The sequence below is a fragment of the Ictalurus furcatus genome, chromosome 3, assembly GCF_023375685.1.
Source record: "Ictalurus furcatus strain D&B chromosome 3, Billie_1.0, whole genome shotgun sequence".
Classification (NCBI taxonomy): Eukaryota; Metazoa; Chordata; class Actinopteri; order Siluriformes; family Ictaluridae; genus Ictalurus; species Ictalurus furcatus.
The window spans coordinates 30,375,349-30,396,693 of record NC_071257.1 but is presented as its reverse complement, the minus strand read 5'-3'; the positions used below and the strand labels follow the sequence as shown (position 1 = coordinate 30,396,693).

The following is a 21,345-nucleotide window of genomic DNA, read 5'->3' as shown; positions in this document are numbered from 1 at the left end:
TGGGACAGCGAGAATGAAACGCGTACAGGTACAAGCAAAAGTCTGTGGGTAGTCATCAACTATGTCAGTCAGATTGCCTCTTCCTGTGAAAGTAGGCGTTTTATGGACACATTTATTGATGAAATGTACCAGACTCTCTAGGAAAGCTACACTTACGATGACAAATGCGTAGTTTAAAAACATCTACTAGCATACCTAACATACTTCAGTCTTTATTTTCTAATCGTCATTTGCCAGAATGTTCTTTCAAAATATATGTTCAAAGACAGAAATGTTGGACCTTTGCATTAAGACGTGCAGCATGATGATTGTGGTGTGTCTCAACAGGCTTTGGAGATTGTCGAGTTTGTGGGACTGAAATTCTGTGGGAATCTCTCTGATGAACTAATATCCAACACCACTCAGGGAATCATGTATATAAACTACACACACACACACACACACACACACACACTTGCTCAGTACTTAAAGCCAGTTTCCATGTGACTGAGTGCTGTAATAGCCTTTGAAATATGAATGTTGCACCACCCACTGGCTGAGATTTGTCAGCTTCGACATGTCCAGACAAACAAAAATTTATTCACATCCACCAGTAGCACCGCCTTATTTTACAGCATCAATAGTTTGTGCACCGAGATGATTGTAACGTTGTGATCATGTCCAAGCAGAACACAACACTGGCACTCCTAGATCCCAGGATAAAAGTATTTTTAATCATATTAATACCTTTAATAATAAGTCATGGGAATACACACGTTTCCCCTTCTCTGATTACAGCCACCCCCTCATGTATGGCTTATGACTGTGACTGTGGCTGTGACTGGACAGTGATTGCATTTCAGTGCAGCACAACTCTGTCATGCTGATTAAACTGAAATGCAATGCAACTGGGAATTACAGTCACTTCTGACTCAGATTTCGTGTTTATTTCTTAAAAAAAAAAAAAAGCAACCCTCTTCTGATTGTATTTCACTTAATGCGAGACATAATGTGACGTAAGGTTTTGTTTTTCAGCGTGACACGAATGTAATATACTGTAATAATGTTAAAACTACTTTCCCCCTAATCAAATAATTGGACATTTATACTGCTTCCATGTTATATACACTACCGGTCAAAATATTGTAGACACTCGATGGAAATGTTTCTCGTGATCATAAAATCCTTTTGATCTGAAGGTGTACGATTAAATGTGTGAAATCGGTGTTGTAGACAAAAATATAATCCTTCTGACGTATTAATTTCTTTCGTTAGAAAACTAACGTTTTATTTGCAAATTTTTTTTTTTAAATGGACGACTCGGAGAGAAATATTCCGAAAAGCAGCCGATAAAAGTCCAGCGTAGGTGGGAACTCCTTTAATACTGTTTAAAAAGCATCTCAGGGAAATTCCTCAAGAAATCGACTGAGAAAATGCTAAAAATACATTTCTGGAAATTCTAGGCAAAAAGGGCATCTACTTTGAAGATGCTAAAATCTAAATTATTTTGATTTATTTTGGATTTTTTTGTCACAACATAATTCCCATAATTCCATTTGGGTTACTCCAGAGTTTTGATGACTTTATTATTATTATAAAATGTGGGGGGAAAAAAATAAAAAATACAGAATGAGTGTGTCTAAACTTTTGACCGCAACTGTACGTTTTTAATGAAATCCTTCTTGAAAATGTAAGCAAAATTATGAACATGGGGAAAAAATTATAATTTTTTCCTCAGCTGCACAGGTGAGCAACATCTCCAGGCCCAAGGAATCGACTACTCTACATGGGGATTATGGCAGAACCACATAGTCCTGATAATTATGACCATCATATTCCTCATCATCACCTACATCAAGCTGAGGTTCATGCGCAAGTTCTGCTGAGTGCTGAGACGCTTGTCCTGTTGACTTGTCTTTCCTGCAGATTCGCTGCATTCTTTTCTTTTCGGCGGGATTTTTGAAGATTTCAGGAGTAACAAGAACACTTGTTCCCATGTTGAGGTCTACAGCTTGAAAGGTTCTGCATTTGGTCAAATTGCCACAAGTTGATTGTAATGATGAAGGATATTTATTGTAAATGATGTAACGACACGTAAATAATACCATGTGGCCAGTTGTCTACACAGTTAGCAGCTAAATTCTCAGTATTTATTTCAAAGTTATGAAACAAAGTACTTAGAGTTGTGCTTTTTCTGTGTAGATTCTTAATAATGTTTTTTTATTATTATTATTTTAGTCCAATTAGCATAATCGTAAATAGTGAAAATGATTCAGGTTTTATACTATGTAGCTTCTATTTTTTTAATGTTGTAATTGGTGTTCACAATTTTATTTTAAACACATACAGTATCTCACAAAAATGAGTACACCCCTCACATTTTTGTAAATATTTGATTATAACTTTTCATGTGACAACACTGAAGAAATGACACTTTGCTACAATGTAAAGCAGTGAGTGTACAGCTTGTGTAACAGTGTAAATTTGCTATCTTGCCACTGGAGTCCTCTTCCACTCCTCCATGACGACATCACGGAGCTGTGGATGTTAGTGACCTTGTGCTCCTCCACCTTCCGTTTGAGGATGCCCCACAGATGCTCAATAGGGCTTAGGTCTGGAGTATAAATAACTCAACACACAGCCATTAATGTCTAAACCGCTGGCAACAAAAGTGAGTATATCCCTAAGTGAAAATGTCCAAATTGGGCCCAATAAGCCATTTTCCCTTCCCGGTGTCATGTGAGTTGTTAGTGTTACAAGGTCTCAGGTGTGAATGGGGAACCGGTGTGTTAAATTTGGTGTCATCGCTCTCACACTCCCTCATACTGGTCACTGGAAGTTCAACATAGCACCTCATGGCAAAGAACTTTCTGAGGATATGAAAAAAAGAATTGTTGCTCTACATTAAGATGGCCGAGGCTATAAGAAGATTGCCAAGACATTGACAATGAGCTGCAGCACGGTGGCCAAGACCATACAGCGGTTTAACAGGACAGGTTCCACTCAGAACAGGCTTCGCCATGGTCGACCAAAGAAGTTGAGTGCACATGCTCAGCGTCATATCCAGAGGTTGTCTTTGGGAAATAGACGTATGAGTGCTGCAAGCATTGCTACAGAGGTTGAAGGGGTGGGGGGTCAGCCTGTCAGTGCTCAGACCATATGCCACACACTGCATCAAATTGGTCTGCATGGCTGTCGTCCCAGAAGGAAGCCTCTTCTAAAGATGATGCACAAGAAAGCCCACAAACAGTTTGCTAATCCCATGGATTACTGGAACCATGTCCTGTGGTCTGATGAGACCAAGATAAACTTATTTGGTTCAGATGGTGTCAAGCGTGTGTGGTGGCAACCAGGTGAGGAGTACAAAGACAAGTGTGTCTTGCCTACAGTCAAGCATGGTGGTGGGAGTGTCATGGTCTGGGGCTGCATGAGTGCTGCTGGCACTGGGGAGCTACAGTTCATTGAGGGAACCTTGAATGCCAACATGTACTATGACATACTGAAGCACAGCATGATCAGTATGCAGTATTTCAGCATGATAATGACCCCAAACACACCTCCAAGACGACCACTGCCTTGCTAAAGAAGCTGAGGGTGAAGGTGATGGACTGGCCAAGCATGTCTCCAGACCTAAACCCTATTGAGCATCTGTGGGGCATCCTCAAACGGAAGGTGGAGGAGCACAAGGTCACTAACATCCACAGCTCTGTGATGTCGTCATGGAGGAGTGGAAGAGGACTCCAGTGGCAAGATAGCAAATTTACACTGTTATACAAGCTGTACATTCACTGCTTTACATTGTAGCAAAGTGTCATTTCTTCAGTGTTGTCACATGAAAAGATATAATCAAATATTTACAAAAATGTTAGGGGTGTACTCACTTTTATGAGATACTGTACATTAAATGAAGCATCGCTCAAGCTGCACACACAATGTTTGGTTGAACCTCAGATTTGTTTTATTCCTGATTTTGTGTTCCTCGATGTTTTGAAAGGAGTGTTACTTCATACTGAACAGGTCTACTTTTAACAGTGTTAAATCAATTTTGATCAATTTCTCTGAATTCCAATCACTAATAACAATCCCTGCTGCATCTCCCTTTAATTTGACATCTTCTAGATTTAAACAGAACATTATTATTAACTATTATTGTAGTTTGAGTTACATCGATACAATCTTTAATGCTTTCATTAACGTGAAACTCATGTAAATAGCTGAACAAAACTAATTATTGTTATTAAACTCTGCTCAAACTCAGGTTCGAACCTGGAGCAGTGCCAGTGAGCCGCCCTTATACATCACACAGCTTAATTATTTGACGTTCTGCACAGATCTTACAGTGACAGTTTCAACAAAACACAATACTCGCAGGACACAAATACTTCACGTGGGATTTGTAAACGTGAGAGCACAGTCCAGACCTAACCTATTTAATCCTGCACTTCAAAGCAGACTAATCTGTTTTAATGTGGCCTAATTCCTCACTACACATCAGTCACACCGGAAATCATCTCAGCCTAACACAGACACACATTTTCACACAAAATCCAGCAATAATAGCTGCCTAAACCTGCTCCTCACTGTGCCTAAGGTACACCAATCAAATCTGCTGAGGTGATCGTTGACCCTTGTTGATCATGGGTATCATTTATGACTTGGCCCTCTATTCCTAGCTCGTCCATTGACTTATTTGACTGCCTGCACTGTTGTGTGTGTGTAATAGGAATATCATAGACTAGTCACCGTTGTGAAGATGTCCACTAGTTTGGGTGGTGGGAAAAACCAGTAAGGCTGACGGTAAAGAAAGCAGGCTAAATGTACACGGAGATGGAAGCCGTGGTGTTATGGTGCGCCGTCTTTATGGATTTCAGTCTTGAAATCCAATTCCACATTCAACTACAAACTGTACAACTTAGTTTTTTTTTAATGTTCTTTTTAGTGTAACCGTTTCATATCACTTTGTATGAAATGTAGAGGTGTGCACTTGACTGCACCTCCCAGTCACTGCTGTAGACATCATATTCTCCATCCACAGAAGGCCAGTCATTGAGATGTACTGTAAGCAGGGCTTGGATAATGGACATCAGCTTCCATGCTGCGCGCTCTCAGTTCCAGAATCAAATATTTGAGCTGAGCTAAGTGCACTTTAAGTTATTGTGTTAAGATTGTGTAACATTTACATTGATGGCACATGGCAGACGCCCTTATCCAGAGCGACTTACATTTATCTCGTTTATACAACTGAGCCATTGAGGGTTAAGGGCATTGCTCAGGGGTTCAGCAGTGAAAGTTTGGTGGTCCTGGGATTTGAACTCATGACCTTCTGATTAGAAGTCCAACATCTTAACTGCTGAGCACTGAAAATAGCACTGAAGTTGGAAATGTCATTTGTAGGCATGTGTGGCTGTTAACTGAAGTATGGTTTGATTTGCTGCATTCTTTGCTTTTTTTGTTTTAACTATAGAAAAGATGACTAGTAACTGATTATCTGCAGCAATGTCTGTCTCTCCCCGTAACTGAGTTTAGCTCCCATTTTCTATCCAGCCGCTGGTTCTATTCAGTTGACACAGCTTTTTTTATTTTATTTATTTTTACCAACGTTATTCTTGGATTGGTGTCTGCCTCCCCCGTTCTTCTAATTCACCTTCCTGATTCATAATCTCACCTGGATACTGTAGACTTCTATCTTACTCTCTCACTATCCAGTGTCATGGTTCATGGTTTTCTATCCCTGTGGAAAAACACCCAGCACTGTGACTATGTGCAAATATTTTATTCTCAAAACAATGCAGATATTAAAACAGTAATACTGATTAAAAACATTCAGAAATACAGAGCCAAATCTCCAGAGCTGTTTGCTGATAGAAGTTCTGCTCTCACTGGAATATGAGCACACATTATACATATACGTTGGCAAATAGAAAAATATAGCGCCATACTGAATATCAGCCTTAATAAAGGAATATAAAATACAAAAAACAAAACAAATGCAGTATCCAAAAGCAGTGTGGAGAAGAGGTGTGTCAAAAAATATGCATCTTGAGATTACAGTTTGAACAAAATTACCGACACACACACAAAAAAAATATTTTAAAATCTTGGTAAAGATAATGAAATTGGTACAGAAATTGTAACATAGGAGTTCAGTATTATAAAAGTACTGACAATGAATTTCTGAATTTCTGGTGAGGCAAAACTAATATCAGTGAAAAACTTTGCAACTTCAGCTATACGAGTCAAATAACACACGATAAGCTTCCTATGAAAGCAGATGCACTCCGAATCGAAGTTTGTTTCAAGTTACATTAGGCATAAAATTGAAGAAAAAAAAAAAACATTAATAAGGAATACATCACCTGGTATAGGTTTACATGACAAAGCATGCTGCTCGTGCAACTATATTAACTGAAAGCAGCTACAAATGTGTGACAAAAATCTATCCAACTGGCATGGTCGAATGCTTGTGCTTTAAATACAAATACAAAAGTACTTTGTGACCTTTATGAGTCCCTATATAAATGAATTCAGATTACTGGTATTGAAAATGAGGGACATTCATTGTATGATGCGTTCATTTAAATTAGTAACTAAATGCAGAAATAACAAGTGTGTGTGTGTGTATAAAATCCTTCATCTTTTTCTCAGACTGTTTGAATGCAGTTTGTGGCTAGTGAACTGTCCATGTATAAGGACACTATGTATGAAAGAATTACATAAAAAAATTCTGAAGATGAGTTAGGATGGCACATTTTCACCCGTATTCTTGGTGGTAATGGAGATGTAACACTAGCAACATTTTACAAACATAGCAAGCATTACTGTAGGTAAAGAAATCCCAAACATTAAAGTTTATGATTGATGATAGTGTGCTCGTGATTTTCTATGTTTAAGAAAGCAACAATGTGATTTCAATATACAGTGTATTTCTGATGCTAATTTTCACTCTGTTTGTGGCAGTATAGACATATAGTCTCATAAATATTCAAATGCATTTGAATATGAAATATTTTAGGTTATTAAAACAATCTCATTCCAATTTAATTGGTATAGAAAACTAAGAGTGTGATTAAATAATTTCATGCTAAAATGGACCTCATGAAAATAATAAGTAAATTACTTATTTAAATATATATACACACACACACGTGTGTGTGTGTGTGAAAAGAAAAAAAAAATCCAATACCTTGCATCATTTTGTCAAAAATGACCTTTATGCATAAACTTAGACCTATTTTGCTTAGTGCCTGGTCTAAAGCTGATTAAAGTTTGTGCCACTGTACCTTAGTTAATGTTCAGAATACACTCCTGCTTAATAATTAATGTACCATTTTATATATATATATTTACATACAGAGTGCATAAAACAAAGGAAAATGCTGACATAAGGTGATCATTTAGTGTTGGAATACTTAATAAGGCCATGGGGGTAGTAGAAGAGGTCTTACACGTGTCCACCTCCATTGCCTCCGATGTCTGGGCCCTCAGTGGACAGTGAGGAGGAGGGGCGGGTGCTGCGTGGGCGGGGCTGAGCTCCTGGACCAACAGGAGTAGCCTGCTGATGGCTGACCTGAGAGATGGCGTCGTCCGACTCCCAACGTTCAAGCTCCTCTCGCACCAGCCGCTCCATCTGCTCCCTGTGAGCCTCCGTATCTCTTCCCATCCTTTCATCCTGAGAGAGAGACAAAATACGAAGGAGTTAAAATGCAAAAATTCTTATGAATGTGCACACAAGAACATTTGGATGCAAGTAGCAAAAATTCTAAACAAAAATATCAAAATTAATCTGGGCTCTCTGGAGCCAACCACATGATTACAGCCCCTCGTTTCTCTGGATTTCGTGAGAACCGATTACTTGTCACTGGTTCGTAGAGAACTTTCAGTTGTCTTTATGGTGAAGGCCTCACCTCCATTACACCATCCAGCAGTCGGCTAAGGACCTCTCTCCTCTTCAGCTTGGCCCGTTCCATGGCCTCCAGCTTCACAATGACAGCATCGATCTTGGACACGATACTGCCAATGGAGTGCTCCATACGGTCTACCCTCCGCACCAGGCTGAGGGGAAGAGAAAGAGAAAAAAAAAAACACTTCTCACTACACATCCACCTCACTTTTGCTAGGTCACAAATCAAAATTTCATATTTGGCTTGTTTCAACTGTGATTCTTAAACACTCAGCGATTTGTAAAGCTAAATAATAGATATTTATTGATTCTGTCTCCGGAACGTTCTCTTATTCAACACGTTACATTTCATATGATTTGATATGATTAAGATATTCTGTTAATATTTTTGTTTCTAGACATGACATAAATGAGAAGCTTACACTTGGAACTCCTCGTAGGACACACCCCCGGAGCTGCTGCCACGGCGACGGGAACTGTGTCCACTGTCCTCGTCGTCGTCCTCCTCCGAGTCGTCCTGGCTACGGGAGAAGCTCCGCCCACTCAGAGGCCTGGGCAGCGAACTGCGTTCCAAATCCAAGTCCTCCTGGCGTGTGTGTGAGAGACACTGAGCATCTGTACAAGTGTGTGTTTGTATGTGTGTGTTCATCTGATTTAATGACAAAGAATATTTCTTAATGCAAAAGTTCAGATAAAAATAGAAATTTTCCCCCAACTCTAAATATAGTTAATCAGCTGTTTGTAAATTTGTAGCTAATAAGTAATAATTAACTAATAAGTCACGCATTTGCCTCAAATAACATTTCTTTTTACATAACAGTTTCACAAAATAGTAGATTAAAACAGCAGTCAGGATTTAACAAAAATTAAAATAATCCGAATTACCTCGAACGTACAATTTATCATTACACTTTTCTTGCTCTTGTAAACGATTTACAAATAAATTCATAAATCAGGCCTATTAACTTTCCATTTATTTACTCACTCTCTCTTTCTCCAGGTCGTCCCTCATCTGCTGGTGCTCGTGCTCAGTGAGCTCCTGGTCTCCGTCCAGATCGTACTTGGCAAAAATGGCTTCAATCTCAGCGTCCGAGTGTCCCTTTCTGCAAATGCACCAGTGCATATTCACTCAGCACGCACATCAATCTTGTGCTTTCATCATCGTTAAGAATTTTAGTAAGGCAAAGTTTTGGTCACCCTCGCAGGTCCTGCCGGAGCTCGTCGAAGTTGAGTTTCCCTCCTGCCTGACGAAGGCTATCAGAGATATCATCCACCGCCGTCTTCCTCAGCCTGAGTTTCACCATGGCCTTGTGGTAGCCCTGATAAAGCACACCACTTTCTATGCATTTCTCCATTCTTTTATTTTTATTTTTTAGCATTTCTCTAGATTTAGATCCTGAGATTTGTTTTCTCAAAGCAAATGAGGTGCAAAGGCCATGTGCTTAAAATACCTTTTTAATGAGGTCAGTAATCTCCATTTCGGATCTCTGCTGTGCCATATCAGCCTTCACCTCTGCGTACGTGTCATTGATGATGGCTAAGAACATGTTCTGAAGAGAGAAAGGGAATAATTAACAAAAAGGTCATCATTACAGAAACCAGTTGGCTCTATAGAACTACTGTATATATACTCATACTATATGGCCGAAAGTTTGTGGACACCTGACCATCACACCCACATGTGATTCTTCCCCAAACTGTTGCTACAATGTTGGAAGCACACAACTGTATAGAATGTCTCTGTATGCTGTAGCATTATAATTTCCCCTTCACTGGATCTAAGCTGCCCAAACCTGTTGCCCCTGTGCACAAAGCGAGCTACATGAAGACATGGTTCACCAAGGTTGGAGTAGAAGTACTCGAGTGTCCTGCACAGAGCCCTGACCTCAAAATCACTGATCTCATTTGGGACGAACTGGAACGCCGACTGCACCACAGACCTCCTCAACATCCCAACACCAGTGTCTGATCTCACTAACGCTCTTGTAGCTGAATGATCACAAATCCCCACAGCCATGCTCCAAATCTAGTGGAAAGCCTTCCCAGAAGAGTGGAGCTTATAACAGAAAAAGGGGACTAAATCTGGAATGGGAAGTTCAACAAGCACATATAGGTGAGAAATTTTTGGCCATATAATGGATTCAAGAATAGTTTTTTCCCAAAAGCTATAACCATTCTAAACACATACATGTACTGATTTCACAGAATAGGTATATAGTGTCTCAGAACTGTGCATTTTATAGTACCCCCCCACCCCCCCTCCTCCCTGGGCACTATTTATTTATTTATTTATTTATTTATTTATTATTTACTTACTTTGTGTTGTTATATTTATTTATTTTATTTTATTTTATCTTGTTTAAGTTTTTGTACATGTTGGCACGGAACAAAAAGGAGTGGCTCTTAATTTCATTGTACATGTGTATAGTGACAATAAAAGGCATTCATTCATTCAACTAATAGAGTTTTGGCCACAATTCAACTATTGAGTTTACATGCACATAAATCATCTGATAATGGGAAGACTATGTCTACATGAGCTGCAGAATAATTGTATTATTTCCTAAAGGCATAATATTTCAGCCTCTACGTTTGATTTGCAAGCTGCCTATAAACCCTCTGTAAAAGCGCAACACAATAAAGTTCTACCTGAATGCAAAAACTTTATTTTAGCATCATTTAAAAAATAATAATAATAATAATAATGTTGCTTTAGATCGTGTTAAATTAACGTGTGGGCGCTCTTCTCTATTTATTTACGTTTGTACACATGTAAAGATGTAGTAAAGGGAAAGAAACACTAAAATACAGACTGCTGAATTTCCTGAAATCCCGTGGCTTTGATCCGATTTAAGTTATCGTTGTATGTTGTTTAAACCAAATAACGACCGTTATATTGTAAACATACTCCTACTTTAATCAGCAACAGATCCAAGTCTGATTTTCTTTTCACTCATGAAGCCCAATGGACTCCAGTTCCTTAACAACTGAAGTTCCTCACCAACAGAATCATGAACATGAAGAAAACAAAGGTGGTAAAGTAAATCGGCCCCAGGACTCTGTCGGACTCTTCGATCTCCGAGAAGTCGAAGTCTCCTAGAATGATCCGGAACTGTGTGAAACTGCACATGGAGACGGTGAGAGAAAGTAAGTATGAGAAGACACTTTAAGAATTGTTTTTTTTTTCCTCTTAATGTAAACGCTATATTACAATTGCTTAAAAACAAACACACAGGGCAATGGCAAACTTTGAATCATTTGAGGATTACTGATCCATTTTCAATTACTTAACCAAGTTATTGCAAAGAGGTTATGCAACACTTAAACTTGCTGGACAACAACAACAACAACAACAATAATAATAATAATAATAATAATGTTATTTCAGATAGTGACTCTCTCAATCCAAGGTCGCCTTTCTCTACCACAAGTTATGCAACATAAATTGAGGCATTACAGATTCTGATTGGTCAGATGATGTTGACTGGGTGGATTAAGTTGAGTTTGTGGTTTCTCAGGTTTTACAGAGAGGAAGCTATAAACAACTATCTGCTATAATGAAAGTGATGACAGGAACTTACCTTAGATAACATGGACCTTCCTCGACATTAAATGCAACAACAAATGAATAAAATGTATGGTGCGTCCTTCTTTAATAAATAAAAACACTTTGGTATGCGCTGTTATAGGAAAAGTATCAGTTGTTGTTGTAGAACAGTAACTCTGCTTTGTGTAGAACTGCATTTTTCTATGAATGGTTGCCACTAAGTGTTTTATTCCTCACTTTAATGTGTTGTATTCTGCGATAAAATGCTTAAAGAAACAGATAGACAGGCAGACATCAGAGTTAAGGGGCTCCTGGACTCACATGCAGGCTTGGAAGGTACTGAAGTCGTTGAGTTGTGTCCCGAACACCAGGTACGCCAGCTGCGCGTAGGCCAGGAACACGATGAAGAACATGATGGCGAATCCCAGCAGGTCTTTAGCGCACCGGGACACGGTGCTGGACAGCTGGCTCATGGTCTTATTAAAATTGATGAACTTGAATAGCTGCAGAAAGAGTGACCGAGTTTGCTGCTGAACATGTGAACTGGACAGAGGATAAACAGTGAACGGATATAGAGGCTAAGATAAGAGGCTCACTTTGACCCAGGCGAGAAAGACGATGACGGCGGCCAGATTGTTGAACTGAACCTGCAGACGAGCGAGCGGACTGAAGTTCGGGTAGGTGCTGTGGTTCTCCAGCAGAAACTTCAGCCCGTTGCTGACTGCTGATGTCCTGTAGATGTTCATAATGATGGCTGGCACGCTGAGCTAAGAGAGATATGCAGAGAAACAGGGCTGAGTATTATGAGATATGCAGTATTATGATGCAACGTTGGAACGTTTCACTTTCTCAAACATGTCGGCGCTAATTTTCCACGTAATCCTACGGGGAGTGACGGAACGTGGCTGCTTTTAAGGTTGTTCATCTTTTCAGAAATGGGCAGTTATGTCAAGTGTTGTTTTTTGTTTTTTTACCTCCTTACCGATCGGGTCGCAAGTTGGGAGGCAAGTGAGAAAAACAACATGGGGGAAACATTTGTCTTGTTAGGAAGGAAATCTAACGAATGTAAAATATTTCATCGCCAATTCTCCCAACTTTCAGTGTAACTAAAAATAACAATGTCTCTGTTGACGAGGCATGACTGTCCCAAGAATAGAGTTAAACCAGTCTTTGTAGCTCAGTACTTTCTAATCCTACTCCTGGTCTTCCTGCGCTACATATTTCAGCGTTATTTGCTCCAACACACTCATTTCAAATTCTGGAAGTTCTCAATAATGAAGCTGATAATTAGAGCAAGCAAACACAGCGAAATATCCATCAGGACCCACACTGGATTAAAAAAAAAAAAAAAAAACTCTCCGCTATATCTTAACTGCTTGGGCAGGGTGCGAGTTAAGTCAGTATGCTGCAGTACCATTACTATGAGCACATCCAGGCAGTTCCACAAGCTTTTGAAGTAGCGCAGGCGGTGCAGCCGGATCTCCAGCACCTCCTCCACCATGTAGTACAGCACGAAGAAGCAGAAGATGACCTCACACATCCCCACAAAGTGGTCCCAGCTGGACACGTAGCGCACCAAGCGCACAGTCTGGAACTGCCATGAAGTCACAGCGCCCCCTGTGGCTGGAAACTCCACCAGCAATCTGTAAATGACGTAATCTGTGAGGCGAACGTGCTAACCACTAAGCCACCGTGCACCCTATTGTGATTTATTTTTTTTAATTACTTTATAATTTTACTATTTAAATTTTACTTTAATCAATGGAATTGAAATTAGGGTACACTAATAAACGCCACCGCTATAGAAATGTGTACATCTTTATTTTGATATCCGTTCGGTGCCATTTAGGTCAGTAGTTATTTCTGTTGTAAATTAAATTGGAAATAGTTTCTTGTAATAAAGTTGTTGTAAGTAAATATCCTTTTCTCAATAACCAGCAGATATTTTCCTCACTCTGATTCAGCTGATTGATTGATCAGTCAACTATCGCTTGCAGTGAGTTCTCCTGTGGATCTGTGTGTGTACCTGATGATGCAGAAGAGGTTGATGTTGCCATTGTAGACCGAGAAGTCGAGGAACACGGCTCTGGTGCCTCGATCCAGCCACAGGTTGGCCTTCAGCTCCTGCAGCTGCCTGCCGGACTCGTCTCTGGTGCGGGACAGATCCTGATAGAAACCTCCTCCTCTATATGTGGCCACTTCACCGGAGTAGCTGCTTTCCCCGAGGCTGCTCTCCTCCGAGTACACCCACCTGAGACACACACACACACACACACAGGGTTTCAGACTGTTTCGTAGAAGCCTAATGTAGCCGAGTGTGAATGTGCCACTATGTTTGTGATTACAAACTACTAAAAGTGTAACCAGTTACACCTAGAGGTCGAAAGATTGATCGGTTTTGCCGATTAATTGGCACCGATAACCGATCGCTGGAACTATGGGTTATCGGCAAAAAACTACACGGATAGTTTTTCCCGGTTGTGTCCGTTGCAGAAGTGGCTGAGAAGGGTCCGCAGTCCTTATACGGTACTTCTAGCGGCCTCTAGAGGAGAAATAAAAACTATCACTGAAATTTTGTTGTTTTATTTGAAGTGTTTTTTGATTCATTTTGGATGTCTCTGTTTTTATTTGTTATTTGGGGTGTTACTTTTTGGTTCAGTTTGGATGTATATTTTTTATTTACTTTAATATTTATTAATAGTTCATATATTAATATTTATTTCATTTTTTTTTAAATACAGTACATGTTCATGGTACAGTAAGTACGTTTTGTTTTTGTAATAAAGTTCGGCAATATTTTACTTTGAGTGCTGCATTTTCATTCAGCATCAAAGCAAAAAATCAATCAATGGTGGATTAATCGGTTATCGGCAGGTAGATACCGTCCAACTTACTTATCGGTAAAAATCGGTCGACCTCTAGTTACATTGAGTATATTAGCTGGTGTATCGAATTTAAACATTAGTACAGCAGTTCTCAACATTTTTGGAACCAGAGACCCTTTTACATTTACAATAAGTTTCATAGACCCCCCGCCCAGCACAAATTTACTCTGGAAAATCTTCCAGAAAATGAAATCCACTGTCATTTTGTGTTTTATGTGTTCTGTGACAGACTACACCCTTTTGATCATTCATTTCATGGTGACTTGCATTCATGCTTCCATTTTTATTGTGGAAGTACACAAGATCGCAGGACAAATTTTTAAACCAGCGCAATGGATGATTTAATTACACACTTTATGCCCGGACTTATGATCTTTAGTTCAACACATTAAAATGTGCAATGTTGCTGAGGCCCAGGATTGGGAAACACTTATACAATATACTCTATATAAAGAATCTATAGTTATTAAGAAAATTATAAATTAAAAATAAACCCTCCTCATTTGCAGAAGAAAAATAATTCTGTTGTAAAATTCTTTGCGCTGGTTTGGTTTTTGTAGATATTAAAGTGTTAAACATCAAGGTAAGTCCCCACTGTCAATCAGTATGTGATGTGACACGCCCACAGTTCTGTTCAGATAGAAAATAAGAGTTTTTACAGCTTTCAGTTATAATTAAACAATTGTTAGGGATATATACTTCTTGAATTCTTACTACTCGTAAAAGCTTTTTAAATTACAAATCACAAAAAATGTTTTTTGTTTTTTTTTTTACAATTGAAACCATGTTGCTAGGAGTTTGCTATGTTAGATAATCTATACAATAAAAAGTACCTTTACTACATAACATACAATCTTAATTACAAAATACAGCATAATACACATCACTTCATGATAAACGCATAAAACACTGAGTTTTACATACTAAGTGAATTGATTTTTTTGTCTTACGCAGTGCCGTTTTTCAGTCCAAATGATTTCTTGTCCTCGTAGGCAGCTGCATAGACTCCGTAGCAGTCGTACACTTCGTCCTTCAACTCCTCGTGAACAGGACAGGACTCGTTGAGAACTTTGACCTGACGCAGACGTGGGACTCCCAACAGCAAGTTCTCATAATAGATGAGGCTCTGGTTCTCCGGCAGGCTCTTGTTGTTGTACCACACTTCCCAGTACATCCCATTTAGGAAAGGCCCCTCTGTGTACTGAAATGAAGGGCTTACTTCATTTAATGATCACATGTTAAAACAGATGTAGAAAAAAAAAAATGTATACACACAAAAAAAATGTATATCTTGGTAAAGTTAGGTTTTTCCGTAATTTAATTCAAAAAGTGGAACTTTCATATATTCTAGATTCATTACATAAAGTGAACTATTAAAAGCCTTTTTTTGGTTTAATCTTGATGATTATGGCTTACAGCTCATGGAAGTCAAAAATCCAGTATCTCAAAATATTAGAATAAAGAATTTATAATACAGAAATCTCGACCTTCTGAAAAGTATGTTAATTTATGCACTCAATACTCGGTCAGGGCTTTAATCCTTTTGCAGGAATTACTGCATAAATGCGGCGTGGCATAGAGGCAATCAGCCTGTGGCACTGCTGAGGTGTTCTGGAAGCCCAGGTTGCTTTGATAGCGGCCTTCAGCTCGTCTGTATTGTTGGGTCTGGTGTCTCTTATAGATTCTCTATGGGGTTCAGATCAGGTGAGTCGGCTGGACATTCAAGCACAGTAATACCATGGTCAGCAAACCAGTTACTAGTAGTTTTGGCACGGTGGGCAGGTGCCAAGTCCTGCTGGAAAAGGAAATCAGCATCTCCATAAAGCTGGTCAACAGATGGAAGCATGGAGTTCTCTAAAATCTCCTGGTAGCTGCTGCATCGATTCTCGACTTAAGAAAACACAGTGGACCAACACCAGCAGATGACATCGCTCCTCAAATCCTCACTGACTGTGGAAACTTCACACTGGACTTCAAGCAACTTGGATTCTGTTCCTCTCCACTCTTCCTCCAGACTCTGGCACCTTGATTTCCAAATGAAATGCAACATTTACTTCCATCTTCCCCATGATTGTGGTTGTGTGTACTGAACCAGACTGAGAGATTAAAGGCTCAGGCTGCAGGTGTTTTGAGTTTATTAGCTGATTAGAGATCTTCTCAGTTCGACATTTCTGTCTTATAAATTCTTTATCCTAATATTTTGAGATACTGGATTTTTGAAGCCATAATCAAGATTAAAACAAAAAGAGGCTTGAAATATTTCACTTTATGTGTAATGAATCTAGAGCATATGAAAGTTCCACTTTTTGAATTAAATTACAGAAAAAAAATAAATAAATTTCCCATGATATTCAAATTTTTTGAGATGCACCTGTATAAAAAGAACATGAGCAACGTTATTTAATTGAAATACAATACAAAGGTCTTTACTTTCCAGAAGTCCTCCATGGTGGACAGACTCCTGAAGGTGGTGGCATCTCTACTCGACAGCGGCGTGTCCAGGAAGAGCTGAGACATGACTTTGGTGTAGTAGTACATGTTAGTGCTCACCATCCCGTATGTTACTGAAACGCATTCAGACAAAAAAAATGATTTTTTTTTTTTTAAAATCTTCCCATAAATTCGTTTCTTGCGTCTTTTTATTTTTTATATATATAGAACTGGAGTGCTATAAAATTTGCAGTTCCTTCACAGGCCTGCTTTTCTTCTAAGACGGCTTTAGGAGTATTTCCCCTCTTTCCATTTTTGCTCCCTCAAAGCTAGCCTCATGTGCTAAAATGGTTCTGCCAGGAAACTGTATAACGATCCAGCCAAAGCCAGACTTTCAAACCAGTAGGGAAAAAAACAGGACCATATGTTTTTCCTTATTACTGAACCTGGAATGCTCAAATCTCCATATTATGTTTCTGATTGCAGGTAATCAACTGGAAAAACGCGACTGTAAGTCATCTTGTTGCTCTTTAATTGTTCGTCCAGTTCCAGTCTTCTTCAGACAGGAGACTACTTTTGTGCTGTCATCACTGGCACAGTTTGAGAAGTTCCATAAAGTAATGATGAAGTAGAGTCCAGTTACAATCGCACACAAATACAAACACTAAGCCAATGACTACAGCATTAAAATCAAGTGACATTAACAGAGAATTGTACTACGGTACTGTTGAATTCTTGAATCTGATTGGTCAGAAGGTGTTGATTCATTTTGTTTAATCGCGGCTCTGAAAGTTGCTCAAGCTGCAAGGCAAGTCACAGATTTATATACTGTATACAGTACTGTGCAAAAGTCTCAGGCATGTGCAAAGTTATGCTGTAGAGCAAAGTTCCCTTCACTAATAATCAAATTAAATGTTTCTATATTTTTAAAAATACTAAAAAGAGCAATAAACAGCAATAAATGAAACAAAGTCAATATTTGGAATGATGACCCTTTGCTTAAAAATAAATAAATAAATAAATAAATAAATAAATAAAAGTAGTCTCAGGTACTACTAGTTAGTACAGTTATATAATGAAATGAGCTGTACGTTTTACTGAGCATCTTGCAGAACCAGGCACGGTTCTTGACTGTCACACTTACTTCTTATTTTTGCAGCAGAACCCAGCAGCCTTCATTATGTTTGTTTGTTTTGTTTTTTTTCTGAAAAGTGGTCTCTTACATAAGATGCTGCTTTCTTTAATAACATACAAAAAAAAAATAAAAATTCTGTAACATTTAATTTTGTGCTGGAAAACTAATGTTAAGAAATCTAAAATGTGTTTGTACTGACTCAAAAATGTAGAAGTCATAAAATAAAAGTCTATAACAAAGTTTGCACTTAAACAAAATCAGGTGCCTAAGACTTTTGCACATCACTGTATATAATAGTGTGTTATCGTTTCTATAGTAAAACTTACAAAAGGCCTTGTATGGTAGCCACTCCGCATAAACAGATTTTAAGAAAACGTGTAATTAATTTCTGTAATAAAGTTTTCTATAACAAAGATGTCTTCGAGACAGAGGGCTTTTCGTTTTCTGTGGAACGTAATGCTGCTGTATTTTTTAAAAAAAAAAAACTTATTAATGTCAAAAAAAAAAAAAAAGAGGCTGATGAGGAAACGACTGTTTGCAGTTGCTATAGCATGCTGTAAATTATACCAGGAACTAACTTAACATGAAATGTAACTATAAATGGATAAAAAAAAAAAAAAAAATTTCACTGCGACGACTATACCAAAAATATTTAGTTCCTAGTTATAATTTGCAAAATGCATCAATATTGCATGTTATATTTTGGAAAACACCTAGTACTATGGTGGCAGTAGTAATTCTTTCAAGTGCAAACCTGTTAGGAGAAGTTTATTACGCATCAGTGTGCTTCACTTACAGATGCATAAGGTGACGAGGAAAAGGACATAGGTGATCATCTCTCGGAGTACGTTCTTCAGGTACATCTCTCTGCTGCTGTCCCTCTCCTCCAGGAGACGTGTACCCCACAGAACTGAAATCATCGAGCAGACTTCAACATCAAACTGCAATATTACAATTACACAATATTACCAAATGTAATGTCTCATAAACGTTCAAAAACAAGGTAACACCGTGTCTGGAATGGTGCCTTACTTCCTAAAAACTTTCAGGTATTCTGTACCTGTTAGTGTATCTCATTTGTACATTAAGTAGTTGAAGTGCATTCTGGGATATTACTGTACGAGTTTACAGAATCAGGATTCATTTGCAAGGATTGGAACTTCATTCCCCATTCACACATGGTATTAAAATTCATCACAGACGATCAAAGTGTAAGGTCTGGAGCATGAGGCATCCCTCAACCACTTCTATAGGCAGTATATTTGGACCCAAATAGAACACCATGTAACGTTTCCACTGCTTGAACATGAAGGCATCTATGCAACATACGATCAACTGCCTATTTAAACAGCACCATGGGCAAAACTGGAAAATCCCATCACAAGTGGTCACTGAGCTACTCATGTTCTCCACGTGGGTTTGCACCAGGTTCTCCCATGTTCTCCCACCTCTCAGAAACATGCACATAGGTGGACTGGCTACTGTTAATTGACCATAGGTGCGAACATGTGTCTGCATGGTGTCCTGCTGTGGATGGATGGATGGATGGATGGGATCGTGTCCCATCCTAGGTGTGCTCCTGACTCACGCCTGAACAGGATAAAGCACTTAAGATGAAGAAAAAGTGGTCACGTGAGATATGAAGTGGAAACAGAAATCCGCCTAGGATGGCCACTTGTAATCGGATCGCTCAAGATGTATTTTAATACCAGATGTGTACATGATATTAGGTACAGTTACATTTATATAGCACTTTTCTAGACACTCAAAGCGCTTTACATTGTATAGAGGGGATCTCCTCAACCACCACTAGTGTGTAGCATCCACCTGGATGATGCAACGGCAGCCATAGTGCTCCAGAACACCCACCACACACCAGCTATTAGTGGAGATGGGGATTATTAAGGGACCATGATAGAGAAGGGCCAATGGGGTTACACCCCTACTCTTTTACCATAAGTATCCTGGGATTTTGACCACAGAGAGTCAGGACCTCGGTTTTTTAACGTCTCATTCGAAAGACAGTGCTGTTTTTACAGTATAGTGTCACTACACAGACCACAGGGTGAGCGCCCCCTACTGGCCTCACTAATACCACTTCCAGCAGCAACCTTAATTTTCCCCATGAGGTCTTGCATCCAGGTACTGGTCAGGCTCAACCCTGCTTAGCCTCAGTAGGAAACCAGTCAAGAACTGTAGGGAGATATGGCTCTGGTGATTAATTAATGACAACAAAAAACCCATACTTTTCTGGGAATAAGTGACTTTACTTTTGCAGTACACCCCTGAAAATGGTCAAACTTTTGAAATATTGCACTATATAATGAACAGTTAAGCTCAAAAGTTAGTAAGCAATGATGAGGAGCTCAGAAGGCATGCATTACGTCTGATTTTCTCCAGAATCCTCGCTCCCAAGCTTGGCGGCTTATGTTGAAGTCCATCAGCGGGAGGAGTCGGGTAAAGTCCACGGTGGATGCGCGCGTTGCTCCCGCCGGTGAAACTCCCGAGTCCGCTGCTGCCGCTGCTCGAAGTGTCGGATAAGGACCTCCGCCCGGGGCTCCAGTTCGCCTCCATGCCGTCTTCAGGCTCGAATCCCGGGTTGTCCCGGCTCCACGCCTGTCTGGAGCTGGAGTTAGAAGACGGAGAGGACTGATCCTCGGGGACCCCGAGCCCCACTTCTCCCTGCGGCTCCATCCTCTCCATCTCCAGTCCTTCAGCCGGCGGCGGCTTGTGCGCATGCGCAGAGCTCGGAGCTCTGGCTGTTTGACAACGGGCTCGACTAGAGCTCATTTTTTGTTTGGTTTTTCTTCTCTCTCTCTCGTTTAATTTATATTGCTTTTTTTAATATAAGTGGGAGCTTCAGAAAAACATAGTTTGTGATATAAAGCCAGGTATTAACAGTATGAACAGTTTCAAAAACGCTAAGTGGAGAAAAACAAAAGTAACCCTACATCTCAAGCAAAACAATTTTCAGCGTCCGCAAAGTTAACAAAGTATGCTATGCTAACTTTATATATATATATATATATATTGTTTTAAACTGGTTTGTAAACTGTTAAAATACTTAACAATATTATAAAATATTACAAAATAGCATTATTTACTGACTAAACAGAAATACGTAAAGGGAACACTTCGTCCAAAAAAAAAAAACAACAAACTTCACCCTGGTATGAAGTTAACGGTTTAGTGAGGAAAAAATACCAAAGTTACAAACAAACAAACAAAAAAACACTTAACTACACGCCTACTGCTTAAATGATAAATTCCACAGTATTTTCAGATGCCCAAGTCCTCGGTTATTTTGTCAAAAAGAGGCGAAACATTCTTCTTGTCCTGTATCAGCCATCTTGTTCCCACTAGTCTTCCCCCCCAAATTCTCCACGGCTGTGTCCCAAATATCATACCGCCTCACTAAATAGTATTCACGCGCGAACGTGATGACCATGAGAGGTGACGTTGTGTTTCC

General features: G+C 39.3%; 1 protein-coding gene across 3 annotated transcripts; it reads right to left on the bottom strand.

The window, feature by feature from the left end:
* Positions 1–5,737: 5,737 nt before the first annotated feature.
* On the bottom strand, positions 5,738–21,287 carry pkd2 (polycystic kidney disease 2). 3 transcript variants are annotated; one of them, XM_053621984.1, is made up of 15 exons: positions 20,261–21,287; positions 18,673–18,786; positions 16,742–16,875; positions 15,262–15,512; positions 13,453–13,677; positions 12,841–13,069; positions 12,023–12,193; positions 11,748–11,929; positions 10,881–11,001; positions 9,331–9,429; positions 9,077–9,198; positions 8,865–8,982; positions 8,302–8,528; positions 7,884–8,031; positions 5,738–7,648 (listed from the first exon to the last, which is right to left on the bottom strand). In XM_053621984.1, exons 1-15 carry the CDS (start codon positions 20,664–20,666, stop codon positions 7,421–7,423), a joined length of 2,775 nt encoding a protein of 924 aa, XP_053477959.1. In that variant the 5' UTR covers positions 20,667–21,287; the 3' UTR covers positions 5,738–7,420. The 3 variants fall into 3 exon arrangements, with proteins under 3 accessions (XP_053477959.1, XP_053477960.1, XP_053477961.1); XM_053621985.1 differs by having other exon boundaries at positions 8,302–8,465; positions 20,261–21,285; XM_053621986.1 differs by having other exon boundaries at positions 8,302–8,462; positions 20,261–21,285.
* Positions 21,288–21,345: the final 58 nt, after the last annotated feature.